Raw genomic sequence first — 17,908 nt, 5'->3', positions numbered from 1 at the left:
ATTCCTTCAAACACCTATCAGAAAGTACATTTATGGTTCTTCTCAAAACAAGAAGGCCTGTCGGATGCCCCTTTGACCCTTGTTCACCACAAAGAACAACCTTTTAATAGCCTCTGCTGCAACCCCAGTCAGAACGCTCATCAATAACCTCTTAGCAACAGGGTTTTTTCCTGAAGATTTTAAAAAGGCATGTATATGCCCATTATTTAAGAAAATAAACCTGGACCCTTAAAAAACCAGCAACTACAGACCCATTGCAAATGGATCATTCCTGGACAAACTGTTGCAAGAGCAGCCTTCACCCAGTTGTCCCAATTCATTGAAGATAACACCATAGTTTCTGACTTCCATACAGGATTCTGTCCAGGAATATGCACGAGATCCGACCAAATTGCTATCTAGGATGACCTTAAAAGCACAGTAGACCACAAAGGGGTCACTACACTACTCCTCTTGGACATTTCAGCTGCCTTCGACACAGTTGATCATGACATTCTAATACAAAGACTCCATTGAGCCGGCATAGAGGGGACTGCTCTTAATTGGATCACATTTAACTTCAAAATGCAACAAATGTCATCCATACTTCTCTTTTCTCATTCAAACCCTACAAAATAAAAACAGGAGACCCTCAAGGCTCTATCATCTTACCCATGCTTTTCAACATCCACATAAAGTCATTGCCAGCCATGATCAATGAATTTCAGTTCAGCTGCTATAACTACATAGATGACACACAAATATGTCTTAAAATGGAAAAAAACAAAGACATTAGAAACTCAAAATAATTCAGTTGCCTCCGGACAAATAAAGCCGGAAATGAAATGCGAGCCTCAAATGTCCAGTTTGTTGCAGCCCAGGAAGAAGAGGCTTTGACCTTGAAACGCGTTGGCAATGAAAATATTAATTGGAGCAGAAAAGCAGTCTACATTGTGAAGCCAGATGTAGCCAGAATTTCAGTAGCGCACCCTGCATCGCATTTTGCGATGCAGGGCGGGCTACGAAATTCGTTTTATTAATTAAATTGTTTACTTACCTTCAATTATCCATACTCCAGTTTTTAGCACCCCTAACCCTGCCCCTCCCCCTCCCCGCCTCTCCGCCCCAACGGAACTCCCTCCACGGGCCGTGGCTGGAAAGCATTTTGATTTCAGTGGAGTGAAATTTAATATTCTTACTCCAAACAGGGCAAAAGTAAGGAAAGCATTGGATTTCGGAGAGGTAAAATGTACTATTCCCCCTCCCTCTCTAAGCAGTTTGACAATAGAGAAAGTGTTTGACTTTGTAGAGGTAAAATGTACTGTTCCTATTTCAGTCTGTGCAACAGTGGGTAAAGGGTTGGATTTCGGAGCGGTGAAACTTACAATCCCCACTCCAAACAGGGCATCAGTAGGAAAAGCGTTTTACCACGAAGAAGTTAATTTTACTATTCCTACTGCAATATAAGCTAGAGTAGGGAAAGTACATCAGTTCAAACACATTACATATAATAGTAACTCCATAAATGTAGAAAAAATAATAAACTTTCAACAATAAAGTATAATTTAAACATAAAAATATATACATATCTATGATAAAAAGCAAACAAAATCAATGTACATAATTACAATTCAATAAAAAATGATGAATACATAATTGTTATTCAGTTATTAAAGTTAATTTTTAGAAAATCACCCTTTAACTCTACAAACCCAGCAGCCTGCACCTAAAATATAACTAAAAAAATAACTACTCTATAATTTAAAGTAAATAGTTAATCAACAATTAATAATTAATTGGTAATCAATTATTACATAATTTATATCCCACCCATGTCCCCAACAAACGTAGTATCCCATAACTAAATATAAGTAAAATACATTATTCCATATAGTACATAATTAAACATATATTAAAAACATAATTAACAATTAATAGTTGAAGGAAAGTTGGATCTTTCTGGCATAGATACCCCCACTTTCTGCCTGGTTTTAGTGTGTTTTCAGTGTGGTTCACTGGGATCCTGCTAACCAGGACTCCAGTGGCAGTGCTCTCTCCTCTAAATTTGCTAGTAGTACTTTGTACACCCCACAAATGCCATACTGGGGTACTACTGTAAGTCAATAGTATATGATACTCAGGTACCCAGAGCATTTGTACACCAGGGGTCTCCCATGGGATGCAGAATGCATTGTGCCCCCCATGGGAGTCCATGCAAACTATGTCTGCAAAACCGCCATTGCAGTCTGCCTGAAATGGTGCTCACACCTATCACTTTAAATATAAGGTTTTCCTCTATTCAGGTCACTGCACTTGAAACCTAAGGTAGGCCCTTCAGTCCAAGGGCAGGGTGCATGGCTCAAAGAGTGTGAGTAATCCTGCACGATTAGAGGTACCCCTACAAATCCCGGACTCCATTCTTTGGGCTTTGTAAGTGCGGGGCAGCCATTTTAATGTATGTAACATGTACACTGGCAAGTCGAGATGTCCAACTACATAATGGCTGCAACAAACCTGGTGATGTTTGGTATCAAATATTTTGTAATCATGCAACTACACCGATTCCAGTGTTAGTTGCATGATATCATGCACTGGGAGGCTCCCTAGAGCACCCGCCCAATACCTACCTGTGCAGCCTTACAGGGTCTGTCTGCAGGCTCGTGATGCTTCTGAACCCAGACACTGTTCTTCCCTTCTGCTGATGAGCTTAACTCGGGCAGGGGAAGCTGAACAAGGAATTTCCTGCAAAAGAGAGGTGTGGCCTCCTCTCCTTTAGAATTAGGTAGGGTGGATGGCCCTTCTGAGCGCTACCAGACTACATTGAAGGGCACATTTGGTGCCCTTCATGATGTTCCCTTGCCTCTGGCGTGATACTACACATTGGACAGAGGAGTGTCCACCCTCCAAATAGCTCCTACCTAAAGTGGTGCCCAGAGCTCCTCCAGGTGGCCACTGGATTCTGCAATCTTGAATCACTAAGAGTGGGTCCTTAGATTTATCCTAGACTTCATCATGATACGTCAAGACTTGTCTGAAGACACTTCTGCTGTTCGACAATGGAACTCTGCTGCTAGACCGAGCCATGACCAAAGAGAAGACAGTTCTTAGTAGGAAGATTGCTGGTGCAACTTTGTCTCCATGCTCTCCCAAGTTTCTGCAACTCCATGGCTGTGCATCCTCTGAGTCAGCAAGGACTCTGCATGCAACCAAGCAAGAAGGAATTTTCCTTGGAGTGAAGGAGTCACTTCCCTGCATCCGCAGGTACTTCAACATTAATGACTGGTTTGCTGGTCCTGCTGTTCGACTGACACCTCCCGGCTCTGCAACACAGGTGGTGGTTTGTTGGCTCTTCCCAGTCTTCTCAGCAACTTGGAAGGCTGCACTCCCTCTCCAGCCGACTTGAACCTCATCCCTGTGCACAGCATCTGCTCACCATTGCCAGGACTTGTTGACTCTCCTCACTGAAGATCTTTGAGCTCTGAAAAGCCCCAGCATTGCACAGCTCCAAGAATGATTTCATGCCTGCATCCTCTGCACTGTGGGCCTCCATCTTCTGTGTGTTGCTGAGGCTTCACTGTGACTCCCTGTGCCTTCTGCCAGAGGGTCATTGAGGGGGCTCCAACAATTCCTGCTGGGTCCCTGCCTGCTGAGGGCTAGCCCTGACTTACCCTTGCTGGGCTAGTTTAAGGGACCTTGCTGGTCTGCAACCATGCATTTTTCCTTTGACCCAACTGTTGCAATTGTCAAGGCTTGTTGATGGTCCTGCTGGCCACTGATCTTCCTGCATTCTTCATCCATTGTGGGACTGCTTGTGGATGGTTCCTGTACTCCTGCATCATCGCCTGGGGTCCACAACTGCTTCATCAAGATCATTGTGCTATAGCAAGTACCTCTCACAAGGGGTGGCATTGTGCTCCTGGGCCTCCTGGACACCTCAGGATGTTTTGGACTCTGTCTGCCCTGCCTTCATGTACTTCTCGCTCAGAATCCATGTTTGGGTTCCACTGTCCTGGTCTACGAGTCGCTGTCGCCACCATTTCGCACCTATGCAGCTGGGCACCCTGGTGTAGGTATCCTGGTTCTCTGGGTATCCATGGGCAGGGTGGTTCTCCAACCTGCCCTGATCCAATTTGTGTCCTTGGGGTCCTTTAGGAAGGGTCCTGAAACAAGAAAATGCCAACTGTGACTGACCCTGTGTTATCCTAGGGACGTTTGACCTGGTGTAACCATTCTGGCCTTCTCCATCCTTGGGTATCAGTCTCGTTTTGGTACTTACCTCACATACCACTTTCTTAGTAGATGGTTTGGTCCTCCCATAGGGACCCATGTGTTTTTCTAAACTATTTACCTGTTTTTGAAGTATTTCTTATGTATATTTGATATCTTTGGGTAGGAGATGTACCAAGTTAGTTCTTAGTGTTGTGTTAATAAATATTACAGTATGTTTTATAAACACTGGTGTAGATCTTCCTTGTGTGAAGGCTTGCTGACTGACTAGTGTGATAAAAGCACCTGCTTTACATCCTTCGGGATAAGCCTTAGCTGCTCTCCACAGCTACCTCTTGAGAGGTTTGGTTATCAGGGACCTAAACACTATCATTAAGGGTTGCCTTGACTCAGTGCACAGTGCATCACCATAGATGACACGATATACTAAGGCAGCCTCCTACAATAATAAATAGTTACTTAATTTTTACTTATTTACCTTCCCACCCTACACCCCTGCAAACCTAGCAGCCCACAACTAAAAGATAAGTAAAAAAATATTTCATAAATTGCATGATGAAAAATCAATTAAATAATTGATTAAAAATTAACAATCAATTGTTAATTAATTATTACTTAATTAACTACCCACCCTGAACCCTTAGAAACATAACAGGCCGAAAATAACACATAGCAAAAATAAAGCAGTATTACATAAGGTACTTAATAAATATCAATCATATAAGTAAATAAAATGTACTAAATAATTCTCAATTCAGTATTTCCTAATTAACTTCCCATCCTAACCACCTACATACCCAACAACCCACAACAACACTATACATTAATTTAAAAAATGAAATAGAAAATTCAAAATTGCTTAAAATACAAGCTATATTTTAAAAACAATTAACATTTATATGAAGAATAGTAACATATAAAATTATTATTTCAACTAAAACACATTATGATAATTAAGTAACTATATTTTTCACCATCATATTAGTGAAAATGATCTTATTCAATACTATACTACTTACCTGTAAAAACCACATTCTTGTTCACAATATTTGTGTATCACTATATTTAATTTCAGATATTTCTGTCTCTCGATATTTTCAACTCAATAATTTTTCCAAATTTCTCCAGAGCAGGACTAGTTATTTCTGCATGCATATCCTCAGCTTGATTATGTGGTGGTCTTGGCTGCAAAGAAAGCCCATTCTACTAATCCTTCGTCCACAATTCTACTAGACAAGGAGAGAATAAAGCTTGGCTCTTTGGAGTGTAAGGTATGTGGTACAGGAGCTACAAACATGAAATCTGCCAGTGCGACTAGCCTTGTTGGCAGTTACGGCTGTTTTCATGAGACTCCCTGCAGCAATTTTTGGATGATCTTCCATGACACTGCAGAGAAGATTTTATTAAAATTATGAATGAGGGCATGCTGGTGTCTAATCAAGTAATCAGTGCTCCCAACGATTCTTCTTTATTAGATGCACAGGTTATTGCAACAGATTGGCCTTAGGGCTATATTTTTGGCTTTGATTAACAGCTCTTCAACAAACATTCAACAGAGAATCTTCCCTTCGTTGGTATGACTGTATTTGGGAGTCACATTGATGATGAGATGGCTTATATTAAAACTGAAAAGAAGACCCTAAAAGCGGTCGTACTGGAAAAATGTAAGAAGCATAAATAACATCCTTACAAGTCTAATGAACATTGCTATTATCATCTAAGAGTTCAACCCCCTCAGTGGTCTCAAGGTCCACAACAGCAACAAAAGCCCTTGCATCAACAACAAAGGTGACAATCAAAAGAAAGGAGTGGTCACCAAATGGCTGAAGCAGGAAAATCTCTTGCTTTCACTTTTTCCTTATCACTCCAACAGGGGGAAGTATATCAGAATACCTGGAAGAGTGGAGTTCCATAATAAAAGAGGCATGGCTACTGAATATTGTACAGAGTAGTTATTGTCTCAGATTCATCAGTCATCAGCTATTCCAGCAAAAACATCCACTCAAGATCTGGAGATTTTGCAAACAGAAGGAAAGATTTTTCTGAAACCAAAATGAATAAACTGCAAGCAGTGGAGCCTGTACCTCTTCCCCAAAGAGGAAAGAGAATTTATTCCTGTTGCATTTTGGAGAAAATCAAACCTCATAAGAACAAATTCAGACCCTTCCAGGATCTGAAAGTTTCAAAGAAATGGATGTGGAGGAATACATTCCGAATGCTAGCATCACACCAAATTTGTCCTCAAATCCATCAAGGGGACTGGGTATGTTCCATAGATCTTCAGGATGCATACTTTCATATTACAAAAGCCAGAAAGCACTGAAAATTCCTGAGATTCATGGTTGCAAACAACCAATACAAAGTACTCTCATTTGACCTGAAATCAGCTGAGAGACACTTTAAAAAAAATGTATGGCTGTGGTCACGGCACATCTCAGAAAACTCAAAATCTTCATCTATATGTATCTAGACAAATGGTTCATCAAAGCTTCCATGCACCAACTCGTCAGTACAATCAAATAATGGCCTCTACTCAAAATTTTGTTAGGTCCACATGAAAAATTCACCAAATCTCTTGTGCAATGTCTTCATTATCTAAGAACAACTAGTGATACCATTAAAGCAAAAGTGTATTCTTCAGACAAAAGGTCTGAAATGTCAATGTCTAATGAAAACTTCCCATCCAATGGTGAGACAAGTGTCATCTATAATGGGATAAATGACATCCTGCATCTTTCTGACACCACATTAGACCACTATAAGTGTATCTAGAAGACCAGTGGAGCCATTATTCAGGCAATTGGGAAGACAAATGTATTCTTTCCCTCCAAGCGAAACAATCTCTCATATTGTGGTATCAGTCGAAAAATGTGTCTCCTCTGAACATTGTTTCACCAGGAGGTTTCATCACAGACAACAGAGATGAATGTTTCCCTTTTAATCTGTGTTGCACACAAGGATCACCTCCAGATACAGGAAACATGGTCCAAGAAAGAAATGACATAACATATCAACCTACTAATAATGAGAGCTGTTCACTTGGCCCTGAACATTTTTCAACCCTCAGTCAAAATGTACTCCATCCTTGTTCAAAGGTGGCAGCAATCTAAAGAATATAGAAAAGGAAGGATCCTATGATCCCCAAATCCCCAAGGGATTGTCCCTAAATTTGAGGAGGGTGATGATATCACTAAGTGGTTCACAGCCTTTGAGAGGGCTTGTGAAGCCAGAAGGGTGAAGCAAACTCACTGGGCGGCAACTCCTTTGGGAACTGTTGTCTGGTAAGTCCAGAGACAGACTTCTGACCGTTAGTGGGGCAAATGCTGCGTCTTATGGCCTCATGAAGAAAACTCTGATTGAGGGATTTTGACTCACAACTGTGGAGTATAGAATTAGATTCAGGGGGGCTCAGAAATTCCAGAGTCAGCCCTGGGTGGAATTTGTAGACTACTCAGTTAAGACACTAGATTGCTGGTTGACTGGAAGCAAAGTGCAAGATTATGATGGCCTTTATAATTTGTTTATGAAAGAACAATTACTAAGTAATTGCATTGATAAAAAGTTGCATCAGTATCTGGAAGACCTAGGTCCAATTCCTCCCCAAGAATTGGGATAGAAGGCGGCCATTGGGTCAGGGCAAAGGTAACTTGGACGTCCACTGGGGGTGACCAAAAGAAAGGGGTTACAAAACCTCCCCAGAGGAAGTACAGTGAGCCACGTAAAAGATAAAAGTGAGTAGTCCCAGGTAGCTCCCCCAAACCTGAGCAGAAGGGAGGGCCCAAAGACACCTCACAAACTAAAATTGGGTACCAAGGTAAGAATTGGGATCCCAACAGGGCATGGTGTCACAACTGCCCAAAGGCAGGTAACCACACCAAGGACCCTAGCAGTCCTAAAAAATGACAGCCCCCAGTGTAGCTCCTGGGTTTGCCAGTGTAGCTTTGGGGGTGATTCCTCAGATGAGGAAGCCCTCATAGCCTTCAACTGGAAAATAGGCCCAAAAGGGGAGTTGGAGATTCCAGAGGGGAGTAGACACTTCCACCACCTACTGTGAATGGAATCCTAGCCACTGCCATGAGGGCTACCTGTGCCAGTCACACTGTGGTGCATGACAGGTTTGTTCTCTCAAACCAGTATGTCCCAGGTGAAACAGCAAGAGTAAGGGCTGTCTCAGGAGATGTCACTGTTAGGCCTATGGCTGTAGTGCCCCCAGAACTAATTGGGTCCCTTAGTTGGAGAAAGGTGGTAGTCAGTAAATTGATATTTAAAAGAAAAAAGTCCCTGAGCTTAAGGATATCCCTTATGTCGTCGTGTCCCTGGCCTGAAATAATAAGGTGAGACACAGCCCGACCCAAAGAGCAGCCTTATGGTCAAGTTGCAACAATAATACTCAGCTAAACAATAGCTAAACGTCAGTTTTGTTGGGTACTCAGTATTACAATAAGTCCTGAAGCATTATAAACAAACTAATATACATAAGTGATAAAAACAGTAGTTTATTTTAAAAAAAAATTCTTTACAATACATAATTTCAATATTACATAATTATACAACAAAATTGCAATAAAACCAAAAGTCGACTCGGCGTTTCGGTGTCTTGTATGAATAGGTACACCTTCTTCAGGACGGTTTTTAAAATCACTCAAGCTTTGAGCGAATCTGGTTGCTAAGAGCTACTTTTACGACACAACTTCTTATTCCTTTGGTTGCATATTCTCTGACAAGTGGGTTTTATTAAAACTTTTTCACCTGATTCCAGATGTTTAAATGAACTGGATAGGTTCGCTGTACCAGGGGTGACCACCGTATGGGTAATATACTCTCATACACATTTGCTTTAAAGCAAGTTGATTATTGCCCCATCATGGAGTCTGGAGGAGACATATATCTGTTCCCCTCTTGTTAGCTGGAAGCGTCTTGATACGTGCTTCCCTCTGTTGTCCGAATTTCCGTTTTTATCTTGTTAAAAACCAGCGGCCTCCCTGTCACTTAGTCCTGGTACAGCGTTTTCGAAACCTCTGCTGGGTTTTAGCCTTCATGGCAGCACTGTCCTTGGCATGGTGGCCTATCCCCCTGTCAAATAGCAAGTTAGGCCCCCTGACCCTATTGGTCATGGTGAGGTTGCTTAAGCCGTGGGTGACCTCTGTGGGTAAGCTGGACTTTGCCCTAGCTAAGTTAGAATTTGCAGAGGAAGGCATCTCTGAATCCAACCTAAAAAGATGGGGTAAAGAGCTAGGAAAAGAGCATTCTGAATTAGGTCCTGAAACTATTGAGGTAGACCAGCTCCCCAAAGGGACTGACCTGGACAGAACGATGTAAGGCAGAGTAGGCCCTGCAACTTTCCAACCACTTTCTCTACTCTTACTCGCCAGAAAGACTAGGAAGACTCTCCCAGTCTACTGGCCTTTGGGCTGGGGGGAGGGAAGGGCTTGTGTAGGAAAGTGGGGTTCTGTTGCAGTAACCCCCCACATTTTTTCCAGACTACTGATACACTTTTGACTTGACTAGGTCCTTGCCAGTCAGGTTCCGGGGGCCTGTAGCCCCTTCGCTGCGAGGGTGATTCCCCCGCTGTGCTGGGGGGCAAGGGGGGCGCGCACAGCGCCCGCATGCTCATGACGAGCTGAGCTCGTCATGAGCTACAGTGCTCCTGTGCTCATGACGAGCTCAGCTCGTCACAGGTGCATTGGCTCCTGTGGAACGCTCAGCACAGCAGGGGAATTCTCCCCGCACCTGAGAGTTCCACGGCCCATGACGAGCTGAGCTCGTCATGAGGCACAGTGCTCCGGTGCTCATGACGAGCTGAGCTCGTCATGAGCACCGGAGCACTGTGCCTCATGACGAGCTCAGCTCGTCATGAGCATGGAAAAGGGTATTCTTTCCCCAAAACTAACCCAATTGGCATCTCTAGCCACAGGTCAGCCCCTGCTAAATGGCACCACATGTACCCAGGGCACTGTGAACAGGAAAGACCTCTAAGGGCTGCAGCACTTATTGTGCCACCCTTAGAGGCCCTGTACCTTTACACACACACACTGCCTTTGCAGGCTGCATGGTTTGGTGCAGAACAAAGTGAAGAGTCGACTTGGCACACATCCCTGTGTGCCTTGCCTGTAACCCACTGCCCTGGGATAGATCAGTCACCCCTCTAGCTGGGCGCCCTATACCAGTGATGAGGGTACGGGTACATGAGCCCTCTAACCCTAAAGTGTCCAATTCCATTCTTAGGTATTGTAAGTGCAGTGCTGGGAGCTTGTCATTACGAACTCCAGAGCACCATAATGGCTACAGTGAAAACTGAGAAGTTTGGTATCAAACTTCTCAGCACATTAAACCCAGTGTAGGATTTAATACAAAATGCACACACAGGGCAAGATGCCCCCTGAAAAACAACCAGCCTCTGGTGAGTTTCCTGACTGGTACACACCAGCCTGCCACTACGAAATATGTTTCCCGACCACTAGGGTAGGATCCTTTGCTCCCTGAGCCCAAAAACATAGCCTTTCCTGGGTGGAGGTGCTCACACCTCCCCCAGGCCAGGAAGAGCCGTCTGTGGCAGGAGAGCTTCAAAGACCTGGCAGCCTTTGTAATGTGACCCCCAGTCTCTCCTGCTAGCAGGAGCAGGCCCCCTTCATCTCTCCCCTTCTTTTCGGCGGGAAGACAGGCAGGAAAAACTAGCCAGCCAAGAAGGTGTGCCCACCTCTGTAAACTCCATCCCTCAGGTGGGGGAGGCGAGGTACCCGCCATATTGCAGATGGCAGGCACTCCCCACTCAGGATTAGGGATTGTGCCCACTCCCCCACGTGGGGGGAGCACACCAAGGGTGTACTCACCCTAAGGTCAGTAGCCCATTGGCAGCCCTGAACCAAGAAAGCAGATTCCCACAACCTAAGAAGAAAAAGGACGAAAGAAGATGCACAACAGTCCCTTTAAGACTTAGAGATCTAACACATTTTCTAGACCAACCAGTGCGAGTACAAATAAAGGTCCATAAAAAGAGAAAGAGTTACTTAGAATTGGTACATAGGACTGAATTACTAACAACATACATGATATCAACAAATGAATAATAATTGTGTAGAAATAAGGCTGATTGATAGAGATCTCTGCTTCCAATAAACTTTGTTCCGGGGACATGATATATAATCACTAACAGCCTGATAAACAATTCTTGGACCTATGTCTATGTCTATGACCGCTAACACCTAACGTGCACGAGTCTGTTTACTATCTCTATGACCCAAATTGTAGGTAAAAACACAAGCAGGAAGTAATCTCGACTTCCGGGGGCGGAGCCAGCACAAGGAGGCACAACACCAATAGCGGGTAAGATACACGCGTCGGGACTTAGGAGTCCCATAATTCAACGTCAGATTTCGTCTAATAATAGTTTGCTCTCATTCATCACAGTTCTGGAATAATTTCCGGTTAATCCCCGATGAAGTATACTTTTAAAGTCAAAGAGGTAATTCTCAATTTTTCGATCCCTACCGGTAGAATCTAGCTTAGACCTCACTAGCATATTGCGCCTAACGGTTGACCAGAATGTCGTACAATTTTGAACTTGACCGTTACTTTGCTCTGTGTTATCTTTCTAGATTAATCATTTCTCACCAGTATAATTAAGTAGACATTGACTATGTGGTTGAAGTCACATACCGTATAGCTAACTGTAATCATCTTCACATTCTTCACGTCCCAGTTAAATGACAGGTGCAAGATAGCCTATAGTTACAATGCTTAATTAAAGCTCACAATCTCCATGTGTGTTCTATGAGTATGTACACATTGTATTTATGTTTTCGAAACTGCAGGTGCAACGTAAAATCATTTGAAAATATAGTGGCAACAAGGCAGTCCACTTTTTGTAGCTGCACAAAGCGTGTGAGTACAACTTTTCTTGTCCTGATGAATGCCCCATAGACCCGGCTGGGCACAGTGGGGCAGAAACATGTCGAACTAACCAAACATAGGGTACAGTGGATCCAGTTACACGCTCCGACTATGTACCCAACAGAAATTTTTAATAACCTCTCACATCCTCACCTTAATAAAATTCTTTTTATGGATGTGAGAACGTTTTTTAATTTATCATTTTGACCACTTCATGCGTAAGTGAGACTCACCATCAATCACTGGACACTACTGCGCTCTCAAGTGGTTGCCTCAGGCTTGAGGCTTGCATACAACACAACTGAACCCAATGATAATGCAATAATGCATATTTTAATGGCAGAGAATCAAGATATACCGCCACCGTTCCAACTAATGCATATATGAGGGTTCTAAATGTGAAACTGTGATAACGCAGTTACAAGTTGTCCATTCCTCCCCCCTTTTATTGATTTTTTGTGATATCCATTGATAATCATAAGCATTGAATAGAATAACAGCCCATCCCTAAAAAGGGCAGGGGAAGGGAAAAAAGAGGACCAACAGCAGTAGCTAAGCAGAGAGATTCCTCAAGGAGCCTTGCCCTAATTGAGCCTGTGTTTTAGTATCTGCAACAACAATGTCTTGTAAAGGTGTGAACAGACCGCCATGTGGATTCTTTGCATATTTCTACAAAAGGAATATTCATCATTACAGAAGCTGTCACAGCTTTACCTCTAGTGGAATAGGCTGTTGGTTTATGGCCGGGGGTTTGTTCGCATTTTGATAACATAACAGAATTCAAGAAATTATCCATCTGGATATAGGTTGTTTAGAAGTGGCTGACCTAGTATGGGCCATAATTCATGAACATTTGTCTTGACTTGCGTATACGTTTAGCTTTGTCCATTTAAACTTCTAAGACTCTTCTCACATCTAAAGTGTGGAGATATCTTTCTGCTGGAGAAGAAGGGTTCTGAAAGAATGTCAGCAGATTAATAGTTTGATTAATATAAAAATCTGGAACTACTTTGGGTAAGAATTTCAGATGAGTTCTCATGACTATTATATAGCATTTGGTTCATGAGGGCATAAAGCTTGAATCTCTCTAACACTACATGCTGATGTGATACTATAAGAAAGACAGTTTTCCAAGAAAGGTGTAATAAGGCTTTATGGATAGGTTAAAATGGAGAAACCATTATACATAAAAGCACAATTTTAAACTCCCAGGAGCGATATGGGTGACATATCGGGGAAATAACACTTTTAATACCTTCAAAGAAGTACTTAACCAGTACTAGCTTTAAAATGGTCATTATTGGAGGAAAATCATAAACCAGATTTAGCGAAATGAAGCAAGTGTAGAAGGAAAGCCTCCCCTTGGCAGGAGGTTGAGTCGACATTCTTGTCAGAACACCAGATGCACAATCCCTTCCATTTGAGTTTGAGGCTCGTGGATGGACATTCAGCCTCGTTTAGAATGTCCATACAGTCTTGTGGAAGACTCGTGTCCCTATTAGACGAGTTCAGGAATGAGGCTGTGAAACTCAAAGATGAAAGGTTGAGATGGACTATCTGACCTCCGAACTTCATGAGAAGGTTGTGTCTGCTTGGCAGCCTCATGTGTGGTTGTTCCGACATGTACAGCAGATCTGTGAGCCACCACTGTTGGGTCACTTTGGAGCTCTCAAGATCATTCTGGTTCCTGAGTAAAACAGCTTGATGATATCTACTGGAATCAGGGGTATCAGTGAAAAGTTGTAGGAAGCTGGCTCGGTATAAACTATACCAAAGTGAGGTATAGAAGGGACAGAGTCCAGTGGAACCCCAGAGGTAGGCAGAGATAATGTTAGATAGCACCTCACTCTCTATTTGTGGTAGTGTGGGCGAGCAGTAAGGCAGTATCAGAGGACAGTGTTAAGCATTTGTTGTACTCACTCAGTCAGCAAATGAATTCACGCACTCAAAGACTGAACTTCAGACAAATTGTGTTTGTATAAAAATATTCTTTTAGTTATTTTATTTTATAGAACCAAGCAAGCCTGGCACAGGTAAGTAACAAATACTTTACAGTAGTAATGCAGTTTGTAAACAGTTTGAATTGTAATTGTATATGCACGTTGTTTTGACTTACAGGATGGTTGCAGAGAAATGCCATACTTTGTAAATACAGTACATAAGATTTGAATGGGCTTTTCAGTAAAATACAAGGTAAGTTACTTTTTAGATTACTTTTCTTACTCAGAGTAGTGTACCTGGATACTACTCTGGGACATTCCCTATAAACAGGTAAGTAAAATCGTTTTGGTTAAATAGTACAATTTAAAATAATTTCTTTAGGTATTCAAACTCCTCACTAAGAAACATTCCAAGAAAAACAGTCAATCCTATGGAGGAAAATAGTGTTTTTGTTTTTGAGGTAAGTATTTGGTAGTGGGAGTTGAGGTTCTGGGAGTTGACTCAGGGGTCCCCCAGAGTCAAGGATGCACTCTAGTTACACCCTCAGAGGCACTAGGGCAGCTGGGTGCAGATTGCTGAGGCCTAATGTTATCCAATGAGGGATAGGGGGCTTCCAGTTGGTGGGTGCTGGTGAGCAGGCGACAAGGTTGTGGAAGTCAAGCTCCTGGTGTTAGGCTCAGGGCAAAGGGGGATACTGTTTAGCACAAAAAGTGCACCCACAGTGGCACAGTGGTAGATGGGTGCAGGGTGCTGGTTTGGCGTCGGGTGCCCTGTTGTTTTCAAGGGGGATTTTCGGTTTTGGATTTCAGCTGCAGGCTTGGTCCAGGGAGACATCCAGGAGGAACCAACAGCTGGGATAAGTTGGAGGGCTCTGTGACGTAGGTGCACCTCAGGTTCTCTTCTCCAGGTCGCAGCGCGGCTAGATGCAGTGGTGTCTTTTAGGGTCGGATTTCACCTTACCGGGCCACTCGCGGTTGGGGGGGTCTCAGTGCAGAGGCTGCAGGCGACGTCAGGGAGTCCTAGAGGTGTCAACCCACAGTGGACTAGGACTCTGGAGTGCTGGGGGACATCGCAGGGATCAATGTGCCACTTGAACTCGGGCTGTAGGCGACGGGTGCAGTAGTGGTTCCAGGCGTCGGGTTTCTTTTTCCTCAGCAGGCTCTGAGTCTTTTTTTGGTGTTTCTTTTGAACAGAGCTGCTGTTCGCAGGGAATCCGGTCTTCGTTGAAGGCAATCAATCCTCCCTGGGGTTCTGGTGGTCGTTGGCTGCATGGACAAGATGATTTGTGGTGCAGGATCTCTGGAAACTGCAGACGGGCCGGTAGGGCTGGGGCCAAGTCAGTTGTTCCCTGCAGTCTTCTCTGTTAGAAGACTGCAGACTCTAACTCTAACATCTGGACAACTGAATTGGCCCAAACCCAGATTTGCAAATAGAAGAACAAGAAACATCAAAGACATGCTAATACACACCCGACCACGAGAACTACACAAGGTCAATATAACAAGGAGCATAGACATGGCACCCATCACAGGACATTATCCATGCGGCACCTGTGTAGTATGTAAACTAACAACAGTCTCCAAACCACTTCAGCTAACAGAAACTCTGGTTTGGACACAAAGACAGCACACAAATTGTAATTCGACACATGTCATATATATGGTTCTGTGCCCATGCAGAAAGAAATACATCGGCATGACATGTAGAAAAATCTTGAGGCTTGCATACAACAACTGAACCCAATGATAATGCAATAACGCATATTTTAATGGCGGAGAATCAAGATATACCGCCACCGTTCCAACTAATGCGTATATGAGGGTTCTAAATATGAAACCGTGCTAACGCAGTTACACGTTGTCCACCCCCCCCCCCTTTTATTGAATTTTTGTAGTATTCGAATGAGGAAAATGAATGGACACATTAAATTCCTCCTCCCCATTGTTTGATTTAGAGTATCAATGGATATCCCCTGAGAGTGAAGGAATGGCTTGTTACCATTAATCCTAGTTCTCTATCAGTGGAATCTCCATTGAAATCACAAAAAACCCAACCTCTTCCCCAGTGGAAGGCACAAAGGTAATTAACAGACGTCCTACTTTTCATTAGTCCTCCTCTCTATCACTCTGTAAAAAAGAACTAAGGTTATTGACATCTGCTGGGAATGTCGGGATACTACTGGGCTGTGAGCCTTTAAAGGTGCAGTATCAGTTGTCATATATACATACCTGCAGTCTATGCGTCTACATTGCCCTATTCCTTCTTCTCCATTTCCTTTAAAGCAGATTTGTGTATGAGTTAAAGGGGGAGAGTTATCTCGCATCTGGTTATTTTTCCTAGTTTTTATTATTAATTTCACCTTTTTTAAAGTGAGTGAAAGCAATTGCCCATTACAGTCTATTTTGTACGCTGCAAAAAGTTTAAAGAAGATGATATGTTGAAACTCTGCCTACCTGAAGTAAGGCAAAGATCTATACTTAAGAATTTATATTTCAAAGAAGCGATTTGGGATGATGACCGTGCATGGCTGGTTCATGATTTCAATGGAGATTCTCCTGAGAGAGAACTAAGATCACAGGTAAGAAACAATTCCTTCCTCCCTACATAGAGCCATGCCCTCCGCTTCTGTCCGAAAAACCAATTCTTGCCTCGATTTCTCAAGAGCAAAAGGCAAAGCCTCTTTCCACTTTATAGTTAAAGTCCTTTTGGTAGTGCAATATTCACAAACTTTGTGACTGTTTTATTCTTTCTGGGTCCCAGTTATAACCCCTGAAGGTAGCCCTTCACAGTCCCTCGGCTAGTGGTTACCCCTATCACTGTAGCCCAATAATTTTGTATAGCTAGAAAGTTCCACATCATAAGCTGTAAATTATCTGCGTCGTTTCCATACCCAGGGCAAATAGAAGACGCCCCCGGGCATATAAAACTAATCTTGCAGAGGGGTGAGGTGCACTCTATGCAAGTTGTTCTCACCCTTTCAACTCCTGTGGACACCCGCTTAATCATTACTAATCTAAGTGAACCTCGCTGAATCAATAGTGGAATCCAGGAACACCTACTAAGTAATTACTAGAAATCGGGGACCAAAATGATGAAATATTTAATTTAATTCATAATCTGTCTCTGTGTCGCTAATCCGATTCATCCAATTAGTCATTACATGTTCCCTTTGGCTGTTAAGTTTCCCTGTTAATGCTATGTCCATATTCGCCGCTTCATCCAGGTGCTTGAGGGATCGTTCAACCTGGTTAGGACTCACCTTCAGCGCTGCTTCTGCCCCTTCAGTGGTTTGAATATATACTCCTGATACAATTACTTTAAATGCTTCCCATTCTATGATCAAGGAGGAAGCTATACCTTCATTGAATCACCTACTTCAGTTCATCTCTAACCAATGGATGTTCCAACCATAGCGGCTGTAGCCCCCATGTGGGTATGTCTGTAGATAGGTCTGTATACAGCAGGACTGTGAAGCCAGTGCTAATTATGTGCATGATTTCAGATCTCCAGGAAAGTGTCTGATGTCGCATCCACCTCTATGAACTTATGCAGAATTTGAAACTACTAACAATATTTTATAAATATGTTAAATTCTCTTCTCAGGTATTCTTCAGTTCCAAAGTTCTGGGGTTGTTCGAATTGGTGGAAGGAGCAAAAATCCACTCATGGAGCAGTATTCCTTGAAGAAGATTCGGGCTCAGCGACTGCATCAAGTCTTACTTCCCTTCCAGAGAAGGCGCTTCTCTCAGGTATGAACCCCATGCAGCTTTAGTGAATAAATAGTTTATGCTACCCTGCTCATCCGCAAATGAAGCGTACACGTCTCTTATCTGGCACAATCGCAGATTATATGTTTTTCTACTCTGGCTCT

At 42.9% G+C, this 17,908-nt stretch overlaps 1 protein-coding gene across 1 annotated transcript in view; it reads left to right on the top strand.

Annotated features, from left to right (window-relative positions):
* The window catches only part of LOC147661249 (NFX1-type zinc finger-containing protein 1-like), an 805,409-nt gene that overhangs the window by 460,805 nt on the left and 326,696 nt on the right, over nt 1-17,908 (top strand). Inside the window, exon 14 of the mRNA XM_086951201.1 lies at nt 17,641-17,786. Within this exon, the coding sequence (XP_086807327.1) occupies nt 17,641-17,786 (146 nt within the window). The remainder of the gene's footprint in view (nt 1-17,640; nt 17,787-17,908) is intronic.

Source organism: Lissotriton vulgaris, unplaced genomic scaffold (genome assembly GCF_964263255.1).
Source record: "Lissotriton vulgaris unplaced genomic scaffold, aLisVul1.2 SCAFFOLD_534, whole genome shotgun sequence".
NCBI classification, from domain to species: domain Eukaryota; kingdom Metazoa; phylum Chordata; class Amphibia; order Caudata; family Salamandridae; genus Lissotriton; species Lissotriton vulgaris.
Note: the sequence above shows the minus strand (reverse complement) of the source record. Positions and strands in the feature narration are given on the sequence as shown.